Here is a 22,281-nt window from a genome sequence, read left to right on the forward strand (position 1 = left end):
CCACCTCTACCTCCCCAGCTGAGATTATACACATGTACCTCCATGCCAGTCTTTTAAATTATGCTTTTTACATGGGGTCTGGGGCTTGAATTATGTCCTTATGTTTGCAAGGTGAGCTCTGTGCTGACTGAGCCATCTCTCCAGCCCACAGCTGATCTGAAAACTACACTGCTATTTGCAAAGCTATGGTGATGGCTTTGAGCCACTGGTGGAGGTGAGACTGGAAGGAAACTGACAGCAGTGAAGGACAGGGTGGGTGGGGAGAAAGCCACAGGACATAGAGGCTGTATCCAGAGCCAGGACACCTTCAGGTGGACTCTGGCTGAGGTGCTGGGTGGAGGTTATCTCTACATTTATGCAGAGTGCCAGAGAAAAGACTCACTTGAAATGCAACAGTGAGAGCTCTGGACATACTTAGGGATAAGACCAAGAGGCAGAGAATAACCAAGGTCCCCTTCCCTGAGGGTGTAAGGTCTGAGTCATGGGGGTGGTGGCATTTGTGGGTGACAAGAAAAGAGGTTCTTAAGATCAGACTTGAGGGAGACAAGAGAGTTAGATGACACAGTGTCATCAGAGCCTGATCAGGAAGGGACAATGAAGAGCTGATAACTGGAAGTGGGACCTGTCACTTTGAGACAGCGGTATGGAGGACATGGGAGTGGAGGAAGTTAGAGAAGGTTTGTAGAATGGTGCTAATCAGAGAAGTTCCAAAACAGGGTCTTACCCTCATGCCTTCGAATCGAGACAGAGCCCGCAGCGGCCGGAGGGCACGGAGAGTCCGAAGGGCTTTGATGGACGCCACGTCTGAATACTCGAGGATCTTGGCTATGAGGCTTGTGAGGGAGATCTGGTGCAGGCAGAGACCAAAGCAACATCGTAGTGTTCTGGAATGTTATCTGTCTCCGCCCAGCCTCCTACTTCCTGCTTGCTCTGTCTCTCTAGACAACTGTCCTGGCTCCCACCTTTTCCTGAACCTTGAAAGTCCTTTTCTTTTACTGAATCAAAGTGTTTATTACTGTATATTAATTATACATAACGATGGACTTTATATTTTCACAAACACACGATATTCACTACCCATGATTCCCTGTTATCTCCCTCATCCACCCACTGACTCCTCCCTCCTCCAATTAGATCCCTTTTACTTTCATAACTTATTTTTAGAAGACCCAGTGAGTTTCATTAGGGTTGCTTACAGGAGCACAGATATCTAGCTAGTCTGCACCACTAAGAACAATGTCTCTCCTTCCTCCAGCAACCACTAGCTGTCTATAGATCGCTGGGGATGGGTGGGGCCTCATGAACTCCTCCTCAATCATGACAGGGTAGCAATGGACCCAAACTTGTGCAGGTAATCACCATTGCTGAGAGTTCATGAGTGGGATGTCCATGGCACACCCAGAAGACAACATTCTACAGTGCGCCATCCCTTTCTCTGGATCTACATTCTTTCTGCCCCGTCTTCTGTTATGGTCTCAAGACCTATTCATTACACACATGGAGTTCTGGGCAAGACAACCCATTCTCACTCACTGCTATTCCAAGATGCATGCAGATAAAACTTCATTTCCCTTCCAAGGGTCCTAAGAACCTTAACATTTTGATTGGCTTTCAGAGACCTAGGCAGCTGAGGTCCCTTCATTGCACCTATAATAAAGCTCATCGTGGTGGTTTGAGTATGAAATGTCCCCCACAGACTCATGTATCTGAACACTTGGTCTCCAGCTGGTGATGCTGTTTGGGCAGGTTATGGACCCTTTAAGGGGAGAAGCCTTGCTGGAGGAAATGCATTGCTGGGATCATGGAGGCAGGGAGAGAGCTGACTTTGAAGGTTTACAGCCTTGTTCTACTTCTTGTTTCTCCCCTCCCCCCAAACACAACCCCTGCTTCTTGAGTGAGGGCGAAAAGTGACCATCCAGTTTCCTGCTCCTGTGCCAAGCTTCCCTGTGGTGACGGACTCTCTCCCTTTGGAAGCATAAGCCCAAATAAACCATTTCTTCTCTATGTTGCTTTTGGACATGGAAATTTAACACAGCAGTAGAAAAGTGACCAATATGCTTATTTTGAAGGATTTTAGAGTTATTCTTAACTGTCTTTGCTCAGAAAATCGGGTTGGAACGAGTCTTGCTTATATGTATATGTTTAGGTTCCTCTTGGTCCCTTTTTGTGACCTGCTAGATTGGGACACTTTTGCCCTTTTGTGAAGTGAGAGAGTCAAGTGGAAAGAGGGGATTCAGAAGTTAGCTAGTTCTCATAGCTGGCAGTTGTCCGAGATCTAGCTTCAGTGGACATTTGAGGTACAACTGAGCAGCAAATCCCTGTGGGTCTGACAGTTCTTTTTAGGTGGTACCCCAAGGGCAGCAAAGGACACAGGCTGTCATAGAAAAACAGTCACCCATCCCAGGAATCTCCAAGATGCTAAGGGTAATGGTCTGGGGACAAGCTTAGCTTGATGGGGCTGGTACCCAGACCCACAAATCCTGGTTGATGTTGAACTGAGACTGACCTTACATACTCTGGTACCTGCACTAGGACTCCGGAAAGCAAGGGGTTGACATGTGGCTCCTTGTGTCTGAAACAATACCCTTTCTTTTAATGGGCAGTCTATTCTAACAGACCCACAACAGCCAAAACAGACTGGATGGACCTCCTTCTTGCATCAATACAAGGCTGATACCATCAGGCACCCAGCTCTCTGTCTGTCTGAGGACAACAAGGTTTGGGACAGTTTTATGTCAGTTTTTTGCACATCCTCCAGGGAAGCCTGTTTCCATTCATTTATAGATCAGGTTCTGCTTCTTTACTGTGGTTGTGATGAGACACCCAACAAAACACAGCTAAGGGAATGGGGGGGGCTCATCTGTCTCAATCCCAAGCTACAGTCCATCAGAGAGGAGCCTAGCCAGATTCAGGAGGCAAATACCAGATGTGGACATGTTTCCTGGCATTGCAAGGCCCTGGTGCAAGTGGCTGCTGAAGGAGGGAGACAGAGACAACCCACAGCTTACCCTGCTCTCAGATAGACAACAGTGAGCAAGTAACACAGGTTGGCATATTGAAAAGCCAAGAAGGAGACAGCCTGCTAGGAGGTAGGGCAGTGGAATGGGTTAGCCACAGGAGGGACGGTGGCCTGAGTGTGGGGCTCACAGCCGATGCACTGATGCAGGGGTTAGCAGTCAGATGACAAGAGTCCCTACGTAGGAGTTCCAGCAGGACCTTCTGATGCCTTTGCTGATACCAAAGAGGAGCCAGTGCCCTCCGCTCAGAGGTTTACAGCCATAGACACACCTTGAAAATGACTGAAACTTCTAAATACTGATGCCTAGAGCTGGCCCAAGACCAGAAAGGCTGGAATCTCCTAGAGACCAGGATGCGCAGGGTTGTTTTTTTAAAGCTCCATGGGTATCTTTGACTTAGTCATGGAGACCATGAAGCTAGCAAGCGGACGGGTTCTGTTTGAAGACCACAGTGCTCTGAGGTCCAGAACCCTGGTGATGGGTGAAGGAACACAGAAGCTGGGATGCCCACATTATCTTGCTGTAGTAGCTTTACTTAGCAGAAGCCAGAGACCTGCAGGCTCACCCGAGGGTCACCATCGTGTCTGAATTGTGAGCTTCCTGGAGCTACTACTCACTGACATGCAAACTTACCCTGACTTCTCACTCAGTGCTTAAAGCAGCCCCCAGAGACAACCGATCAGCTTGTGTTTGTTCTAGCCTTAGGCACCTGCCTCTGGTGAGAGATTCCCACCTCCACCCCCACAGCCCCACTCACATTCACGATGAGGAAGTCCAGCCAGCACCAGGCATTGGTGAAATATTTTTTGAAGCCATAAGCTACCCACTTGAGCAACATCTCGAATACAAAGATGAAGGTGAACACTCTGTCAGTGTACTCCAGCACAGACTTCACTCGGGGCTTTTCTTCCAGGTAGTTATCCTCAAAGGCCTGCAGGGCAGGGAGGAGAATGACCAGGATCACAGGAGTCCTGACCCACAGCAAGGACCCGCCCAGCCTGCCCACAGCCTCTGGAGAACAGCTTCAGCAGAAAGTGGAGGCGGCAACGTGAGTGGGACATAAATGGAGACGATGCAGCTCACAGGGACATCGAGCACTGCACAGGGCTGTTGGGTACAAGTGAGAAAAGAAACCTCAAGCTGGATTTTGGAGGCAAACCAAGGGGATGTTCACAGTGACTTATTTTAAAAATAAAAGCACAGAGGGATATCCGCAGGCAGTCCACAAGAGAGGAAAGAGTTGCCAAGAAACTTCTGAAAGTGAGCATTTTTTTTCATGGGTAATCAAGGAAATTCAAATAAAAAAGAGACACCAATTTTTCCTTTTATCAGAGGCAAAGATGAGAAAGAACAGAGACGGTCCCAATGCTGGTGTGTCCATTAGACATCCCCTCTCAGGGATGATGGATGGGAGTGAAAGACAGTCAGTCTTTGGGAGCCAAATAGGTGTCAGGAAGCTAGTCAAATTATCTTTAAGGCTGTGCTAAAGACATGGGTGCTACCAGTGTCTGCATGACTGAAGAGTGTCACATGAGGCTTCAGTCCCCAGCTGCTGGGAGCAGCTTCATGGTTTGGATCAAAATGAATCCACTTTGGGAAGTGTTTAATAGATTTGGTGCCCACCAGGACAGTCCAAGGCATCCACAGGGAGCCTTTGGTTTTTATATGTTTGTCTCCATGTAGGATAACTCTGTGATGCCCTGGACGGTCAAGGCACCCCTGGTATCAACTGAGGCTGGACCCTGTCTCTCAGTTCCTTCCTTCTCTTGCCCTACCTTCCTTCCCCTGCTTTCCTTCTGAGCTCCATCCACAAGTTCTTCTCAATAAGCTGATGGATCAAGAGACATGACTTCAATATCTGCATCTTGGACCAAACCTAAGCCAGGCAGGTATTCATAAATCTCCAACAACCATTCAACATCTTTGGGTATCGTTCACTCTCTCCGTCTATTATTCAATATTCTTGACCATCATTAACTATCCCTGACAGCCATTAACTACCTCTGATCATCATTCAATATCATTCAGTATTTCTGGCAATCATTCAACATCTCTGATTGTCATTCAAAAATCTCCAGTAAGTACATAATATCTCCAAGGTAGTGCTGAAGACGGGTGGTCTATGTGAGGTGTGAATACAGGCGCTAACTGGATATACAGGGGCATGCTCCTATAATGTCGTGGCTGTTAAGTGAGTTTACATGAACACATTTCCTGAGACATTATAGAATGCACACATACATTTATTTTATAATATTTATATATTCCATGCATGAGAAAACTGCGAGAGCCACACCAAAGTGTTTTCTAAGTGGGTTTCTCTTTGAGTGACAGGAAAATGGCTGATTTTTCCCCCTTTACCATTTTTTTTTTATAATTTCCAAGTTTTTTCCATTTTACTTTGTCAGATGAAAATTCATTTTTTTTAAGCACTCAAAGTAAAAGCATAAAGAAGCCTAAATTTGGTACATGTCTGTTTGGTCCCAGAGGAAAACGAGCCAGGGATTGCAGGGAAGCTGCTGGCTGTGGGGCTGGGGCAGAACAGCTGTTTCAGGATCTGAGTGCCCCCTTGGGAACAGGGAGGCTGGCACTAGACTATAGAGAGAGGAGAGAGGAGGTTGCAGCAACGGGTGCAGAGAACAAAGAAGAGGACCTTTGGGGTAAGGCCCATGGGAAGACGGGAGCTGTGAGGTGCAGGGGAAGGGACCCATCCACTTAGCAGCTTTGGCCACTTCCTCATCCCTTCCCCCACCCAGCACCAGCTTCTCCCCGATGCTCTTCCTGATGGCCAAGAGGCCGTACACTGAACAATTCTGGCATTTAGTCAGATCTCGGGCATTCGGTAGATTGCTTTCTTTTTAGAGAGCAAATGACACAGGACAAGCAAGACAAACAGACACGGATATGGGTAGAGCTGTAGGAAATTGGGGCTCTAGCCCCAGCTCCTAAACAGATTAGCTTGGACCCCAGCCGAGCCCTTGGTACTAGCGATCTCATGTATGAAGCACAGCCAGCTTGGGACAGAAAGTCCCTCCTGGTGTCTGTCTACTTTACTTAACTAGGACGGGTACTCAACAGTGCCCTGAACCTAAGTCCATGGGAAGAGGGCTTCTTTCCTGGCTCCCCAGGGCTCAGCCTTTGGCCAATGGCATAGGGAGCATCTCAGATCCTATCCCACAAGACCTTGCTATTCAGTGTGGCTCTTGGCGGCCAGTGTCAGCCTCAAGCTTCAGTTTGTTGGAAATGCAAGTTCTTGGGCTCAGTCACCAAGCTCTCCAACTGGGCTGCGTTTCCACAAGCTCTCCAGACGCCCAGATGTGAGGAGATGATGCTTGAAGGAACTGTGAGAAGGAAGACGGTCTTGATCCTCAGAAAAAGGCAGTGTGTACTCATGAGGTCGGGGTGTGGGGGTGGGGGGTAGAAAGCCAAGGGTTTAGAGATCCACGTATGGGTGAAGTTAGGTTTTGCTACTGCCTAGTTGGTGACATTGGGAGAGTCCTCTGACCATTTGAGTCTTAGTTTTTCCATCTGTTAAGTGGGAGACACACCCTCATTGTTCGTACAGTTTGTATCTAGGTTTAGAATGTCACATGTGGGGTGCTGAGCACCTCCCATGAGGTGAGCAGGGCTAAAGCTCTCCTCCCATCTGTGGCTGGGGACTTTTAGCTCAAGCTTTGGGGTCAGTCCACCAAGGGAGCTCTAAAGCCTTTAGATGGAAGGCCAGGCTAGTTGGAGGCCACTGAGGCAGGGACCCCACTTCCTCCTCCTTACCAGCGCTCCACTGCTGAGCAGGATCATGAAGATAATGAAACTCTCAAACCAGCTGTGCTCCACAATGCGGTAACAGGTTTTGCGCACCTGCCAGCCCGTGGCCCAAGGAAACTTACTGGTGTTCACTTTGCAGCAGGGACAGCGGCGAGTGCAGCCTAGGAGGACAGATGGTGGGAAGAGCCCTGGTTAGCTTTAATTGTCAGTGATGTAGGCGGACTCAGCCCACTGTGGGCAGCACCCTTCCCTAGGCAGGTGGTCCTGGATTCTGTAAGAAAGCTAGCTAAGTGTGAGCCTGTGATCAAGCGCAAATAGCATTCCTTCATGGTTTCTGCTTCAGCTTCTTGCTAGAGCTCCCTGCCCCGACTTCTCTCAGTGGTGACCGTGACTTGGAAGTCAAACAAATCCTTTCCTCCCCTTGGATGCTTCTAGTCACAGTGTTTTTCCACAGCACAGAGGGTAAGCTAGAATAGATAGTGACAGATAATGCAATAGGATGTCGCTCTGGTCTGCAGAGAAACCATTGTGTGCACCACTGGTGAAGACTCCTTTTCTGGAACACAAGAGGAGTGGTCCCTCCCAGCTTGTCTTCCCGACCTAGCTCATTAGGGGTGGCTTTCATCATGGCCTTGATATTCAAATGCCCGCCCTAGGTTCCTTCCTTAATATAAATGAAACTAGATGTCTCTATCCTTATGCCCACAGATCCGTGGAAGCCTGATAAACCCCAAGTCCTGAATTTGATGGCACTGGGAAGCTATAGCCTGATCTATCCATCTATATTAGACTGGGGGAACCACTGGGATAGGACCTAGGTCCATCCAGCTTAGCTAAATTCAGGTGGAAGCAGAAACTCAACAGAATGTTGCTTCCACAATTTCCACTTATTTAGAGCCACCAAGGCTATAATCACCTTTACAATAGGAAGTATTTGTCTATTCATCCATCCTACAAGTGTCTATGGAGAACGTAACGTGCCTCACTCTTGTAAATACTAAAGGGGAAAGTAGATCCGTATGACCCACTTTATGCAATGTCACCAAAGATTTAAGGGAGCAGACACCCATGACCCTTCTGGGGGTCCTTCACGGCCCCAACCAGTCCACAATGACACCAGTATAGTATCATTTCCCCCTCTCACACTCAAGAGGACTGGTTTATACTTTCCCGAAGCGTTTGGGGGCGGGGGGGGGGGGAACGGACGGACGGACGACAATGTGCTCTGACACAGATGTCCCAACTGGTGTGAGCCTGTTTGGTTGGTTCCTGTAGATGCCAGGTCATGGTTCTGGACACAGAGGTGCTTAGGTAAGTGTTGGGCAGGATGCTGACTCTGGATAACATGAGCACAAGGAGGCCCGTGACTCTCATACCTTCTGGGAAACAGTCATCGGGCTCGTCCAGCTCCTCCGCCAGCTCAGGGATCTTCCTCAGGATCTCCTCTGGGTCCGGGCAGTCCACCGTGCTGCCCTCGGAGGAGCTTGTGTCATCCACTCCCTGCAGGGCAGAGGCTGGGGCAGTGAACCTGGCTCTTTGAAGAATCTGGCACAACTGTACATGGTCACTGCCTATCTGGTGGGGCTGGTATCCCTATAGGGCTCAGGCCCTGCTGTCTGCTGCTTTGGCATCCTCGTGTGTTTGGGTCTCAACACCTAAGGCCAGGACACAGATGCTCCCCGTGGAGCCCTGTGGCTTGGCCGAGCCAGGATGTAAACCTCCGGGCCATGATGGAGAGCTGGCAATGGCCCGAGACACCATAATTACATCCATAAAGATGCTCAGCTTTCAATGCACTTGAATATTTAATCAGGGAGCGGTGTTGTGGGGCCCTGCCGTCCTCCCAGCAGCGCTGGCCTGTAATGTCTCCAGACGAATTCAATTAGGAGCCAGAGTTAGTGAACCTGATCGCTTGGCTAATGGAGCCAAATGGTAGGGAGGAACCCCATCTGTCACCGACAGGCCCCTCCCTGCCTGGCCAGGGTCATGGCCAAGAAAACAAAAACAAAATTAAAACCCATGCTCAGAAGTTACGTACTGAAAGCAGGGAGTAGGGAAGGCTAGTCAGGGGGTCCATTGAACAACTTAGAAGGGACGGGATGCCCACATTTGGAATGTCACATCCCCCACCCAAACTGCATCTCCGTCCACTCTGTTATCTTAGTTTGCTGCGGTCAGCCTTGCCTGGGCTCAAAGCCAGGAGCTGACATTCCTCACACTGAAGGGCTTGATAAGTCGTGTGCGTGGGTGAACTGTGTTCATCTTATCTTGGCCAAGTCCAGTGGCTGTCACACAGCTGCACTTGGGGCCGAGGTGTCAAGTTAAAGCCTTGAGTTTCTTACAGTGGCAGTGAAAGTATCTGGAGCTCGTTTGTGTGTGTGCACATCATGTGTGCATCACGTGTGGGAGTGATTGTGTGAGAGTGCATGCGTGCACACACATACACACACATACACACACACACACACACACACACACACACACACACACACACACACACTCACACGTGTGGGTGAATGCCTGAGGCTAGAGTTAGATGTCTTCCTTAGTCACTCTCCACAAAAGCCAGGGTCTCCCACTGAATGTGGAGTACGGACTTGGCTAGAATGACTGGCCACTGGATCCCCTTGTCTGCCCCCCTCCCCACAGCACTGAGATCATAGGGGTGCACTACCAAGCCTAGCCTTTTTACTTGGGTACTAGGGATACAAAGTCAGGTCCTTGTGTGCTGCCACCAAGCACTTTACCGACTGAACCACCTTCCTTGCCCCAAGGCGCTGACTCTTTGTAGCAGGCATCTCTTTGCAGAGAGACTCTCCCCCAGGGTTTGTAAGTGACACCACGGTTTATTTTTACCTCCCCAGCATCCTGCAGCTGAGTGTTCTCCCGGCTCGGGTTTTGTGAGGCTGTCAGTTCGCTGTGCACCTGTAGACAGCCTCCCTCCACCCCAGGCTGCTTTTGGCGAGAGAGAATGATGTGGACAAAAGGCGGAGGGGGGCATCCCCGGGAAGACTCCCCCGCCCAGGGAACACCTCCGACTCTCACTGTTGTCTCTGGAAGATTACCTGACTCTCTTTGTTCACGGTCTTTTGTCCTCTCTTTCTTGGCTGTCATTTTCTGGGCACTTACTCCATTTCAGGCAGGAACTGAACATTTGACAAGCAGCTTCTCATCTAGGCTTCCAAATAACCTTGCCAAATAGGCACTGCACACATCCTGCATGGGCACGCTACACGGTTCTATATAGGCACTGCCACAGAGTTCTATGTAGGCATCCCACACCAGTCCTATATAGGCACTGCTACAGAGTTCTATATAGGTACTGCACACAGTTCTATAGAGGTACTGTATATATTTCTATACAGGTACTGCACACAGTTCTATAGAGGCACTGCTACTCAGTCCTATAGATGAAGACATACAGGCTTAGAGAGTAGAAGGTGGCTCAGGTCCTATAGCCTGGGGGACCCACACTCTCTTCCCATCCTCACAACTAGGAAGGGGTGAGTTTCACCAATGTAGCATTGTGTGAGTCACCAGAGGTTGGCAGATGGTCCTGCAGTGGGGTGCAGCCTTGTCCAGTCCCCATCCTCCTATAGTACCAACCCTGCTGACAGCATCCGTCCAGCTGTTGGACCTCTCTAGTAAGCTCACATACCTACCTCGGCAGGGACCCGAGGGCTCTCCTCCCTCTGCCATCTCTCCCCCAGGTATGGAGCCAGGTCCTCAGAGGACATCCCGGAGGGTGGGCTTCGGGCTGCCTGGTGATCTTCACACTTTTGGACTTGCTGCAGCAGCTCCTGCTGATGAGAGAGGGCCCGTCTGGGAAATTGAGTCAACTTCATCACTTCTGAATCAGAAGAGCTAAGCTCTTCACATGTGCATCTTATGTGCATAGGTACCTAAGTGTGAATTAAGCTTGGGGGGTATAGGTCTGTATACAGCTCCTGGCTCCATTTGCAGGTACACGACCTTAGGAAATTTATCTAATCTCTCTCATCTTTTTAGCTCTATCTGCAAAATCAGGAAGGTAAGGTTTACTTCACGTTGTTCTTCTGATCACTAAATATATGGATGCTTATATAATACACTGCGGGAGGTTTGGCTCCACAGATGGTAGCCATGGCCATCAGAACCTTGCCAGAAGTCAAACTGGTCATGGACTAAGGTCATTTGAGCACTCATACCCCAAGGACCTCAAAGTAGCCGAACATGGCCCTGAGCTGCGGACAGCTATCACAGAGTTCGTGTTCTTTACTCCCGGGAGGTGACACTCTGGCCTCGGCTGCCACTCAGACAAAGGAATCTCGAAAATGATAGTTGATAGCAGCAGCTGTTAGCGTACAAATGACAGCTGTAGGGGATGAAGGCAGTCAGGAGAGCTGTGGGTGCAGGGCATAGCTTTACAGCCTGGCCAGCAGCCCTGAGTGTCCCTAGGGACTGCCCTGGATCCCTGAACCTGGCATTGAGCACAATGGATGCCCTGAGTCACCAAGGTTCGTGAGGGCTGATGTACCAGCTTAAAGCACTAGGAACCCGTGCAAGGTATCGAGAAAGACTCGTTATCAGAAGGCTCCAGGGTGCCTTCAGTTCTGTGGTTCTGAAGTGACTGTCATTTCCTTCTGAGGTCTCTTCTCTGGAAATAAAAGGCCTGTAAAGATGTCAGGGAATGACCAGGATTTTTCCTGTTCTGACAGAGATAAGGTGAGCCTGCTTTCTGGTGGCCTCTTGGTACTGCAAGCCTGCCCTTAGCTGCTCCTGTAAGAGTCTGGGCCGCAGCTCGCTTGCTGCCCCTGTGTCAAGGAGCGTGTAAGGGCAAGTACCCTGGAGTGGTCTGCGGCTTACTTGCCGCCCCATCCCCACTTGCCTCCTCAGGAGGCTGACCCTTTCCTCTAGGCTTTGCTGAGGTGGGTGCCTACCCTGGAATGCTGGGTGTGGCTTCAGCTTCTATTCAGGCTGGTTGCCTAAGCCTGGTTTGCCAGGAGCTCACAGCTCTGACACTCTGGTGTTGGAAAACCTCTCTGATGGCTAACCTACTTGGTCACATTTAGAATCCCCATGGAAACACACCTGTGTCCTGTACTGACTAATGAGCATCAGAATTCATCTGTCTCTGTTCCCTGACTGGGGCCCAGTGTGTCTATGTTGTCCTCACCGTGAGGGACCTGATAGGTCTTCAAACCATGAGCCAAGCAAGTCCTTCCCTCTCTGAGTTGCTTCTATAAGGTATGCAGTCACGTCAGTGAGAAACGTAACGAACGCAGCCTCCTAGACAGAAGTTCTCTCTTCTGCCTTAGAGCCACTCTCTGCCCAACAGCCCCTCCACCTTCCTGTGGCCATCTGTCCTCTGAAGAGACTTCTCACCTGCCCTTTGGGGCTCTCTTCCTGCCAGGAGCTCTGAGAAGCATGCTCCACATCTTCCTCGAGCTCATCAAGGTCGGACTCCCCCTCAGCAATGGGCACAGAGACCCACACGTTAGGATCAGTGATGAAGTCCCCGTGGTTCTCCTTGGGGCCACCAAGAGCTGGCTTTGCCAGGTTCCCCACTGCAGCATTGACAGCATCAGTAGCAATGTGGTTCTCAGCTTTGCAGCTGGTGAGTGGGGGTTTCATCCCCAGCTGGGTCTCCACCTTGGGCCAGCGGAGCCGGCAGTGGCTTCTGATGTAACTGGTAATGGCCCGACTGGCCCGATGGCCAAATACCTGAATCCGGGCCAGTGCTACCTGCAAGTTGTTCACCTCCCCGTCATCCTCTGGGGCTGTGAGGTTGTCCGCACTGAAGGAGTTCAGCAGTAAAGCGATGAATAGGTTGAGCACCTGAGAAAAGGCACGGAAGGGAAGACATATCTATCACTTTGAATGGGCAGTGGGGAGACACAGAGAGATGGCTGCTCTGCTTGGCCTTCTTCCCCTTCATTCAGTGCAGGACCCTAGCACATGGGAAGGTGTCACCCACATGCAGAAGGCTCTTCCCTCATCAGTTAAACCACTCTGGAGATGTCCACACAGGCACACCCAAAGGTGTGTGTCCTAGGTGATTTTAAATGCCACCACATTGACAAACGATATCTGCCATCACAGAGGTTTTCCAGCATTTTCACAGGCATAGTCTTGATCTCTTTGAACGATTGCTTGGGCTGTCCCTGCCCACCTGGAAGAATGGAATCTTGGCAGAATGTATACCCTGGGCACAGCTGGAGAGAGCTTTGGGGCTCTTTTAGGTGCCCTGTACATGTGGACCCTAATCTTAGCCCATGACCCTAAGGCTTCTAAGCACATAGCTCTCCCCGTGCAGTGGGGGATCATCCTGGCAGCAGAGGAACATTTAGAGGAATGGTGGGCTTGAGGGTCTACCATTAAGGATCAGCAGAAGGCATTTGTGCCCCAGGAGCCAGGGTGGGAGACAGACAGGTGCCCTACTGTGTTTTGATCCTCTCAGCTGAGCTCCCTCCCTCTCTTTTTTTTCTTCCAATTTTTTATTAGGTATTTTCTTCATTTACATTTCAAATACTATCCTGAAAGTCCCCTTTACCCTCCCCCTCCCCCCGCTCCCCTACCTACCCACTCCCACTTCCTGGCCCTGGCGTTCCCCTGTACAGGGGCATATAAAGTTTGCAAGACCAAGGGGCCTCTCTTCCCAGTGATGGCCGACTAGGCCATCTTCTGCTACAAATGCAGCTAGAGACATGAGCTCTGGGGGTACTGGTTAGTTCACATTGTTGTTCCTCCTACAGGGTTGCAGACCCCTTCAGCTCCTTGGGTGCTTTCTCTAGCTCCCCCATTGGGGGCCCTGTTTTCCACCCTCTTTACTACAGACACAAACTGATTGACTTCTGGAGTCCTCAGTTGCTTTGGCATAAGAAAGGGGCTCTTAGAAGATCAGCATAGGGAGGCACAGACACTCACAGGGAGAGGGGGTAGAAAACCGGGGGTGGGACTAATTACTTCTCCAGAGGTCCATCCCCCCAGGACCTGGGAGCACCTGGGTCCCATCCAGCTTGCCGCCCCATCCAGATCCAAGCTGAGAGTGCCTTTTACTCTCTTGAAGAAAATCATTTGAGAACCCTAGCCAGGCAAGAAACTTTCCTTTGACAATGAATAGCCCGTCTGCCATTCACTGAGTCCCTAGACTTAGCACTCGTCACGCCCACACATGTGAGCAAATACCGCTTTCTTGGCTTTAAGTAAATTAGGGTTTGGGAAAGTCACTCTTCAGTCTTGAGTCCCTCAGCTAAAGAATGCCGGACGGGAATTTTCCTGCTCTGTCTTCAAGCTCGCTCCTGGAAAGCCAGGCTGCACGGAAGCATGAACACTTCCCAGGGTGTGGCCCACGTGGCTTTGGTAAGTTTGAAGGCACTCCAACCATTCAAGACTGTGTGAGCGTGTGTCTGTATGTGAGCATTTGCCTGTATGTGTGAGTGTGTGCCTGTGGGTGTGAGTGTGTGTCTGTATGTGTGAGTGTGTGCCTGTGGGTGTGAGTGTGTGCCTGTGGGTGTGAGTGTGTATTTGTATGTGTGAGTGTATGTCTGTGGGTGTGATTGTGTGCCTGTATGTGTGAGTGTGTGTCTGTATGTGTGAGTGTGTGCCTGTGGGTGTGAGTGTGTGCCTGTGGGTGTGAGTGTGTATTTGTATGTGTGAGTGTATGTCTGTGGGTGTGATTGTGTGCCTGTATGTGTGAGTGTGTGTCTGTATGTGTGAGCATGTGCCTGTGGGTGGGTGTGTCTGTATGTGTGTGCCTGTGGGTGTGAGTGTGTGTCTGTATGTGTGATTGTGTGCCTGTATATGTGATTGTGTGCCTGTATGTGTGAGTGTATGCCTGTGGGTATGAGCAGGTGTCTGTATGTGTGAGCGTGTGTCTGTATGTGTGAGCATGTGCCTGTGCCTGTGGGTGTGTGTGTCTGTATTTGTGTGTGTGTGCCTGTGGGTGTGAGTGTGTGTATATGTGAGTGTGTGTCTGTATGTGTGAGTGTGTGCCTGTGGGTGTAAGTGTGTGTATGTGTGTGTGCCTGTATGTGTGAGTGTGTGCCTGTGGGTGCCTAAGGACAACCCCTGCTGGTATTCCTCAGAAGCAATCTAGCTTGTTTTTGAGACAGGGTCTCTTGTTTGCTCAGAACTCACTAAACAGAGGCTGGGTGGTCAGCAAATCTCAGGGATCCATCTGTCTTTGCCTCCTCAGTACTGGGGTTACAAGAGGGTGCTGCCATGCCTGGCTTTTTAAAAAACAAACAAACAAACAAACAAACAAACCCATGTGTTTTGGGGGATTGAACTTCAGAGCTTCATGCTTATATAGCGAACATGTCACTGGCGGGGCTGCCTCCCGGCCTGTGATTCACCTGTGAGGGGTCAGCACTCACCACCAGGTTGCCTAGCACCATCACTGTCAAGAAGAGGGTGAGGCAGATGTAGTCCTGGCTGACCTCCATGCAGACCCACATGTTCTCGATCCACTCCCCGCAGAGGATCCGGAAGACGACGAGGAAGGAATGGAAGAAGTCACACATGTGCCAGCGCAGCCTCTCACCATTCCACACGGAGATGCCATCCCTGCGGCACCCATAGTTCTCTGAGAGGAGCTGCTTTCCCACCAGGGCGAAGATAAAGACGATGATGGCCAGGATGAAGGTCAGGTTGCCCAGGGCCCCCACAGAGTTCCCGATGATCTTGATGAGCATGTTCAGGGTGGGCCAGGACTTGGCCAGCTTGAAGACCCGAAGCTGTGGAAAGAGACACTGTCTCAGGTCTCTTCTCACCATCTCATAACTGAAGTCTTCACTGGAAGCCAAGCTTGTGGGACAAGCACCAAGACATCTCATGAGTTTGGGGTGGGGCTGTTTGTGGAGACTTTTCTTTTTACATCTCACTCAGAGCTCTGATCACCTTCCAGTGGTCGCTAAATTGAAATGTACTCCACCAACTGGCAGATCCAGGGCCTCACATTAGTGAGGCTTGTCTGCCATCTGTTTCACAGCCACAGACCGGATCCTTCCTGGATACAGAGCTGACCTCTGATATGAGTGAGTTTAGCTGTACCTGGAGCTCACAATAAGAACAGCCTCAAGACCTGAAGAGGGGCTAGCCTCCTTTGCTTAGGGTACAGTCAACTGCATTGGACACACATTGGTCAGTATTTTTTAGGGCATTTTTATCTTGGGACAGTTGATAGCATCTGTTGTTGCCACTAACTCTGAAACCCAAAGTATGATTTCATAGACCCAAAATGCACACTGGGATTGATCAACCAACTCCCTCGCCTTATGGAAGTCCAGTCATGCCTGGCATGGTACCTAACTGGTCTGTGGGATATGTGGAGAAAGGTGGTAGGCCCCTTCTCTTGTGGGATTAACAGTTAGTGACTGAGATAGGATGAAGACAAACTTTTCATTGTAGGGGGTGGGCTCATGGCTTAGAAGGTAAATACTTGCATAGAAGCATGAGGGACTAAGTTCAATCACCACACTCATATAAAGACTGGGTACAGTGGTGAGCACCTATAATCCCAGCAAAACCAGGAAGGTCCCTGGTGTTTGCCGGCCAGCCAGCCTATCTGAATCTCTGAACTCCAGGTTCATCTGGATCCAACAGTAATGCGGATCCGTCATACTCCTCCATCAGTCCTTACTCCACCATCGTCAGAGGAGCTTCCTCCCACATCAGACTGTCACTATGCAGAGTGACAGATGCTGGAACACTCAGCAGCCATCAAATCCCTCCTTTCAGGGCTCAGGGAACCCTGTGCAAGAGGAGGAAGAGAGAGTGTAAGAGCCAGAGGGGATGGAGGATACTAAGAGGAAATGGAGGACACCAGGAGGAGACAGAGGAGACCAGGAGAACATGACCCTCTGAATCAGCTGAGCAAGGTCCAGATGAACTCAGAGACTGAAGCAGCTTGCACAGGGCTGCATGGGTCTGCTCCAGGCCATATGTGTATATACTATGGTCTCAGATTAGTGTTTTTAGGGGAATCCTGAGCGTGTAAATGAGTGAATCTGAGGCTTTTGCCTTCTCTTGGGCTTTTTCCTTCTGTTTGCTGTGTCCAATTCCAGTGAGATATTTCTGGTTTATCTTCTTATATTTTATTTTCTTATGTTTTATTATTATTCCTTAGAAGCCTGTTTGTTTTCTAATGAGAGACAGAAAGGAAGTGGATCTGGATGGGAGGGAAAGTGGGAAGGAACTGGGAGGAGTCAAGAGAGGGGAAACCAATCAGGATTTATTATTTGTGAAAAAAATGTATTTTCAATAGAAGGGGGGAGCAGAAGTGAGGAGAGTATTGAGGAAGACATGGGATGTTGACCTCTGACCTCTGCCTTCACAAGCACACACACGTGTACAGTTGCCCCTACGTGAGCACACAGACATGAGTGCCTATGCAAGCACACACACACACACACACACACACACACACACACACACACACACACAGAGAGAGAAAGAGAGGGAGAGGGAGAGGGAGAAGGAGAGGGAGAGGGAGTGACTTATGCTGAGATCTACAACAAGGGAGGAGTTCCATGCACAAAGAAGCTTTAACATTTGAAAATAAATTTGTGTAATCCTCTAGTTCTCCAGAAAGAAATGTACAGGCTCCAGCGTCAACAAGCCAATCAGTGAGTGTGGATGGGACACCTGCTAGGAGACACGGGCAGGCTTAGGTATTGGCACCTGACATACCTCTATATCTATATATCTGTCTATCAATCATCTATCTATAATCAACCTGTCTGTCTGTCTGTCTGTCTATCCATCTATGATCTATCTATCTATGTTAGGCATTTACATTTGCCTTAACTGGAATTCACTAAGAAAGTGTGCAGTTTTCTTAAGTGAGGTAGGAGGGTTAGACATTACCATTAGAATCTCCTTATCGAGGCTGGTGATTGCCATCATTAATCTGTAAGGTTAGAAGCGAATGGTGTATACTCTTCAATCTAGGACATGAATGGAGTCATCTTCTATTACTTTTTGTCTTTATAAAAGACAAAATAAACCACAACCAGGATCTACCCACTTGTGTTGCTGACTCTCAGCCAGTCAGTCAGCACACATTGGGTCAGCCAGTCAGTCCGCATACATTAGGGAGTCTGTCCACTGCTGGGGCTGAGGGGCCGCAGCCTGCTGGCTCCTGCTGATGCCCGAGTGAGCAGTACAGGCCAGGAGTGCCCTGTGTCTGCACTCCCACAGCCATCACTTTTGTCCCTCAGCTAATTGTCCTCCGCAGTCTTTGTCTAGCTTAGCATTATGATGGAAGAAACTCTTCCCACATTCATGCAATCATTTACAAACAATTATTTTGGTAGGCGTTGAATATTCATCTATCGTTAATATACCACTTCTCTAATTAATCAATCAGAATTAATATAAACACTTCACTCTGAGGGAAACAGGCTTGAGAGCAGTGGTATTTATTCACTAGAACTGATGAGAAGCCAATCTCTCTCTCCTTAAACTTCCTTTCTGCCCTCTCCTCTCTCTATTCTCCATATTTCTATTTTCATATTTCTTCTTGCTCTCTCTTCATATTCTTCCCCCCCCCCACTTGGCTAGCATGCTCAGAACACTAGGCTTGATCCCCAGTAGTTCATAAACCAGGTGTGGTGGAGCACACCCATAATCCTAGCCCCTGGGTGGGGGAGGACAGAGGAGCAGACGTTCTGAGTCATTTTCAAATGTAGAACAAGCTGGAGACCTGCTCTACACAAGACCCTGTCTCAAAAACCAAACCAAAAGGAAACATCTTGCATTTGAGTATCAATTTGTGATTACCTATGTTTGTCACGACATTCTAAGACAGGCACATATTTATAAGAAATGAAAGGGAACAGAATCCGGAAGTTTAGGATTAGAATCCTTGAAGATTTGGGAAAGCACGCTTCTAATAACCAACACGAGGCAATGAGCTCACATCTCTGGGAAGTGAAAGTGGATTCTATTTTCTAAGGAAAAGCAGCCCTTAAGACAAGACCACACTAGTGATGACTCAGCATTATTACTCTTGAAGAAGAAAGGCCTGATGACTCAGCATTAGTACTCTTGAAGAAAGGCCTGATGACTCAGCATTATTACTCTTGAAGAAGAAAGGCCTGATGACTCAGCATTAGTACTCTTGAAGACAGGCCTGATGACTCAGCACTAGTACTCTTGAAGAAAGGCCTGGGGCAGGAAAGGGAAGAATTGAGAGTCAGGACCGAGAATGAGCTGGGCGTGTGTGCCACATGATGCAGACCGACAGCCAGTTACGTGTGTGACGGAATGATACTGCATAGTAAACCAGAAGCCCTGAGTGGAAAAGACCGTGAGCTTCCAGACTTAGAAAGCCCTGCTGCCCAGTTTTCTGTAAGTGGGAGGCACACTTTGAAGGCTGCAAGGTCATCTTCAGGTGCAGCAAGATCCCTTCTGCAGGAGCCCAGCCAAAGCCATGGGACTGGCATGGACTGTTAATATTGGCGAGAGACAGAACTTCCCTGGATCCAGTTACTGATGTTTCCCGTTCTCTACTTACTGGTATATATCTTTTAAGGAGCTTGGGGTAGATTCCAGGTCCTCGTGCATGCTATAAAACAACTCTATCACTGAGTATAGCCTCCAATTAAAAAAAAATGATATAAAATTAAAATGCTTGATGTGATTGTTAAGTTGGAAACAGATAATTGTTATAAAATGTTGTCCTGGGAGAAAAGTAAACAGCCTTGCCAAGTTTTGATTTTGACTAAGCTAACTATTGATACTCTAATTTCTAAATTAACTAGCCAAAGAGTGAAAGCAGGATATTTAGTTTCTAAATCGGTAAATGGGGGGGGGTGGTGGCATAATTCAAAGATGGGTAGGGGAAAGGGAAGGGAGGAGGGAGAAAAGCGGAAAGAAAGGCGAGCTATAGATCAAGTTAATGATACATATCCAAATCTATCTGTATTTACAATGAAATGAGCGGACTAAGTGCCTTGGCTGGAACTTAAAGACTGGATAGCCAGAGCTGAGTAAGGACCTGAATCAGTCTGCATGTGATTTGCAAGAGACACATAAAGCCTATGAGTAGAAGCATAGATACAACATACTGGGCAAACTCTAAACCAGAAGAAAGCCATCTCTTTAATTATTGCCAAGGAAAATAGACCTTTTTTTTTTTTTTTTATTCTTAATAATAAAAGTTTGTCTTTACCAGGAAGGTATAAAACTTAAAATATGTGTGCACTTGATAATCCAGACTCAAGAGACAACCACTCAAGTACAGATACACTATAATCATAGCGGAGATATTTTTAAGCACCACTTTCCCAGTAATTACTATAACAAGCAGTAGACAACAAGAAGCCAGGATATAAAATGCAGCGTGTCACAAAGTCCCTCTACCCACAGCACAGAGGTAGTGCTACGTGCTGCAACCCACAAATGCAGCAGACACATTGTAGGTAAATGTGTGGGAATATTTCTGATATACCGAGCCAAGGACCAGAGATAGATAAAACATAAAAGCCTTAAAATCTATAACATACATTGTTTGACTTGAATACAACGGAGCTAGAACCCAGCAGCACAAACGAGAGATCCCACATGCTATGGGACGAAGAGCCGAGCTTCTGATTAACCTTGGAGTCCAAGGATGAGTCAAAGTTGAAATTAGGAAACGTTTAGAATCAAACAAGGAAAATCTGACAGATTAAAACCGTCCTTAGAAGGAAGTAGAAGTCTTACATGAATTATAGAAGAAAAAATAGACCAAAAATTGTATGTTAAAAAGCTAGGGGAGAACAAAATAAGCAGGATGGGAAATGTAATTAAGATAAGACGCACGATTAATTGAAATCGGAAAACATCAATGATGTAGTGAGAACCAGCGAGCTGCAAGCTGCTTCTTTGAAGTAGTGAATTAAATCGATGGCTCTCGACAAAACGGATGAAAACTAACGATTGCCATCATCCCCAGGAACGGGACAGCACATACACAGATGGCATAGATCCTCACAAAAGAGAAGAAGGCGTCCGAAACTTCACGTCAGTAACTCCGAACACCTAGATAAGGAAAGTCCGAATCCAAGACAAAACAATTTACAAAAAGCCAGCTTGAGAAATAAAGTCCGACTCACTTCAGAACATTGGAAAAACCATCACTAAGGAAAGTCCTGGCCCCATAGATGGCCCCTACAAGCTCCACCCACGCCCAAGGAGCAAATGATTCTAAAACCACACGGAGATTCTGCAATCAAAAAAAAAGGGGGGGGGAGGGGGTATTTCCCAGCTTTTGCATGTATACTCGATACTAAAACCTGGGAAAGATTATGTAAATTTTAAAAACCTACAGGCCAACTCATCAAAATGGATGCAAGAACCTTACACTTACAAATTATTAGCAAATTGACCCTTTCTGTTTGTTTAAATTTATTTATTTATTTATTAAGTTTATTTATTTATTAAACATTTATTTTATTGAAAATGCACCACAAACAAGTTGGGTCTACTCTACAAATGTAAAGATTCAGCAACAGAAACTCAATTTTGTTTTTTAATACTGTGAGTGTGTGAGTGTGTGCGTGTGTGTCTGGGTGTGTGTCTGGGTGTGTCTGTGCGGGTATGGGCATGTGGATGCAGTTGCCAGCAAAGGTCAGAAGGGGGTGTAGGACCCTCTGGAGCAGGAATTATGGGAGGTTGTGAGCCACCTAATGGGGACTGAACTTGGGTCCTCTACACCAGCAGCATATGTTTTTAACCATTGAGCTCTCTCCCTAGCCCCTACATGGTTCTCTTAATGTGATTTCCTTTTTCTTTTAGGGGTAGAATCAATCTGATGTTTTTGCTTTTTGACTGACATGAAAAAATTATGCATATAGGACAGGAGGCGATGTTTCTGTTTGTGTCCAAATGTGTAAGATCAAATTAGGGTAATTAGCATGCATGTTCGTCACTTCTTTCTGGTGACACTTAGAATTCTCCCTTGTGCTGCTTTGAAATATGCAATGCATCTTTGTTAATTATTAATGTGATTATCTTACATGCAGAACAATAGTCTGGTAAAATTAAAGACCTATTCACGATAAGTTTTTCATTTAAGAAAAACCTGCAAAAATGTCAGACTTGTTGAAATGTTGAAAGTATCTCTTAGCAGCCAAGAAAATGAGGCTGGCTGTTACTAAGACTTCTTTTTAGCAGGGTACTAGATGTCCCAGCCAGTGTGGTCACATAGTTAGAATCAAATGGCATGGGGGTTAGAAAGGAAAAACAAAATGTATTGTTTGCACATGATACGATCATTTTGAAAAATCTAAAAGACTCTATGGATGAATCATCAGAATTAAGAAAGGGGATGTCTTGGTGCAAAGATATTGACTATCAAAATGCTAGTTAAAATTAGCAAAGACTATTTCAAAATATGTAAGATCTGTGCGGAGAAAAGGATGGAAAATTATAAAACTCGAGGGACCGAGCTAGGCAGAGAGGGTACTACTGCCTCTGTAGGTCAGAGGATTATGTAATGCAGAGTTTATAGCCCTTCCTAAATCGACGGCTA

At 47.9% G+C, this 22,281-nt stretch overlaps 1 protein-coding gene across 5 annotated transcripts in view; it reads right to left on the minus strand.

Moving 5' to 3' along the window:
- The window catches only part of Scn10a (sodium channel, voltage-gated, type X, alpha), a 110,867-nt gene that overhangs the window by 14,841 nt on the left and 73,745 nt on the right, over positions 1-22,281 (minus strand). For 2 of the 5 annotated variants that reach the window (NM_009134.3, XM_017313221.1), the window contains exons 16-22: positions 15,140-15,499; positions 12,147-12,599; positions 10,445-10,582; positions 8,159-8,282; positions 6,789-6,943; positions 3,775-3,948; positions 725-847 (exon numbers count right to left, since the gene is read on the minus strand). In NM_009134.3, coding sequence (NP_033160.2) covers positions 725-847; positions 3,775-3,948; positions 6,789-6,943; positions 8,159-8,282; positions 10,445-10,582; positions 12,147-12,599; positions 15,140-15,499 — 1,527 coding nt within the window. Of the gene's footprint in view, positions 1-724; positions 848-3,774; positions 3,949-6,194; positions 6,359-6,788; positions 6,944-8,158; positions 8,283-10,444; positions 10,586-12,146; positions 12,600-15,139; positions 15,500-22,281 lie in introns of those variants that run through there. The other 3 variants (NM_001205321.1, XM_017313223.1, XM_017313222.2) reach the window with 2 other exon arrangements.

Source organism: Mus musculus, chromosome 9, assembly GCF_000001635.26.
Source record: "Mus musculus strain C57BL/6J chromosome 9, GRCm38.p6 C57BL/6J".
NCBI classification, from domain to species: Eukaryota; Metazoa; Chordata; class Mammalia; order Rodentia; family Muridae; genus Mus; species Mus musculus.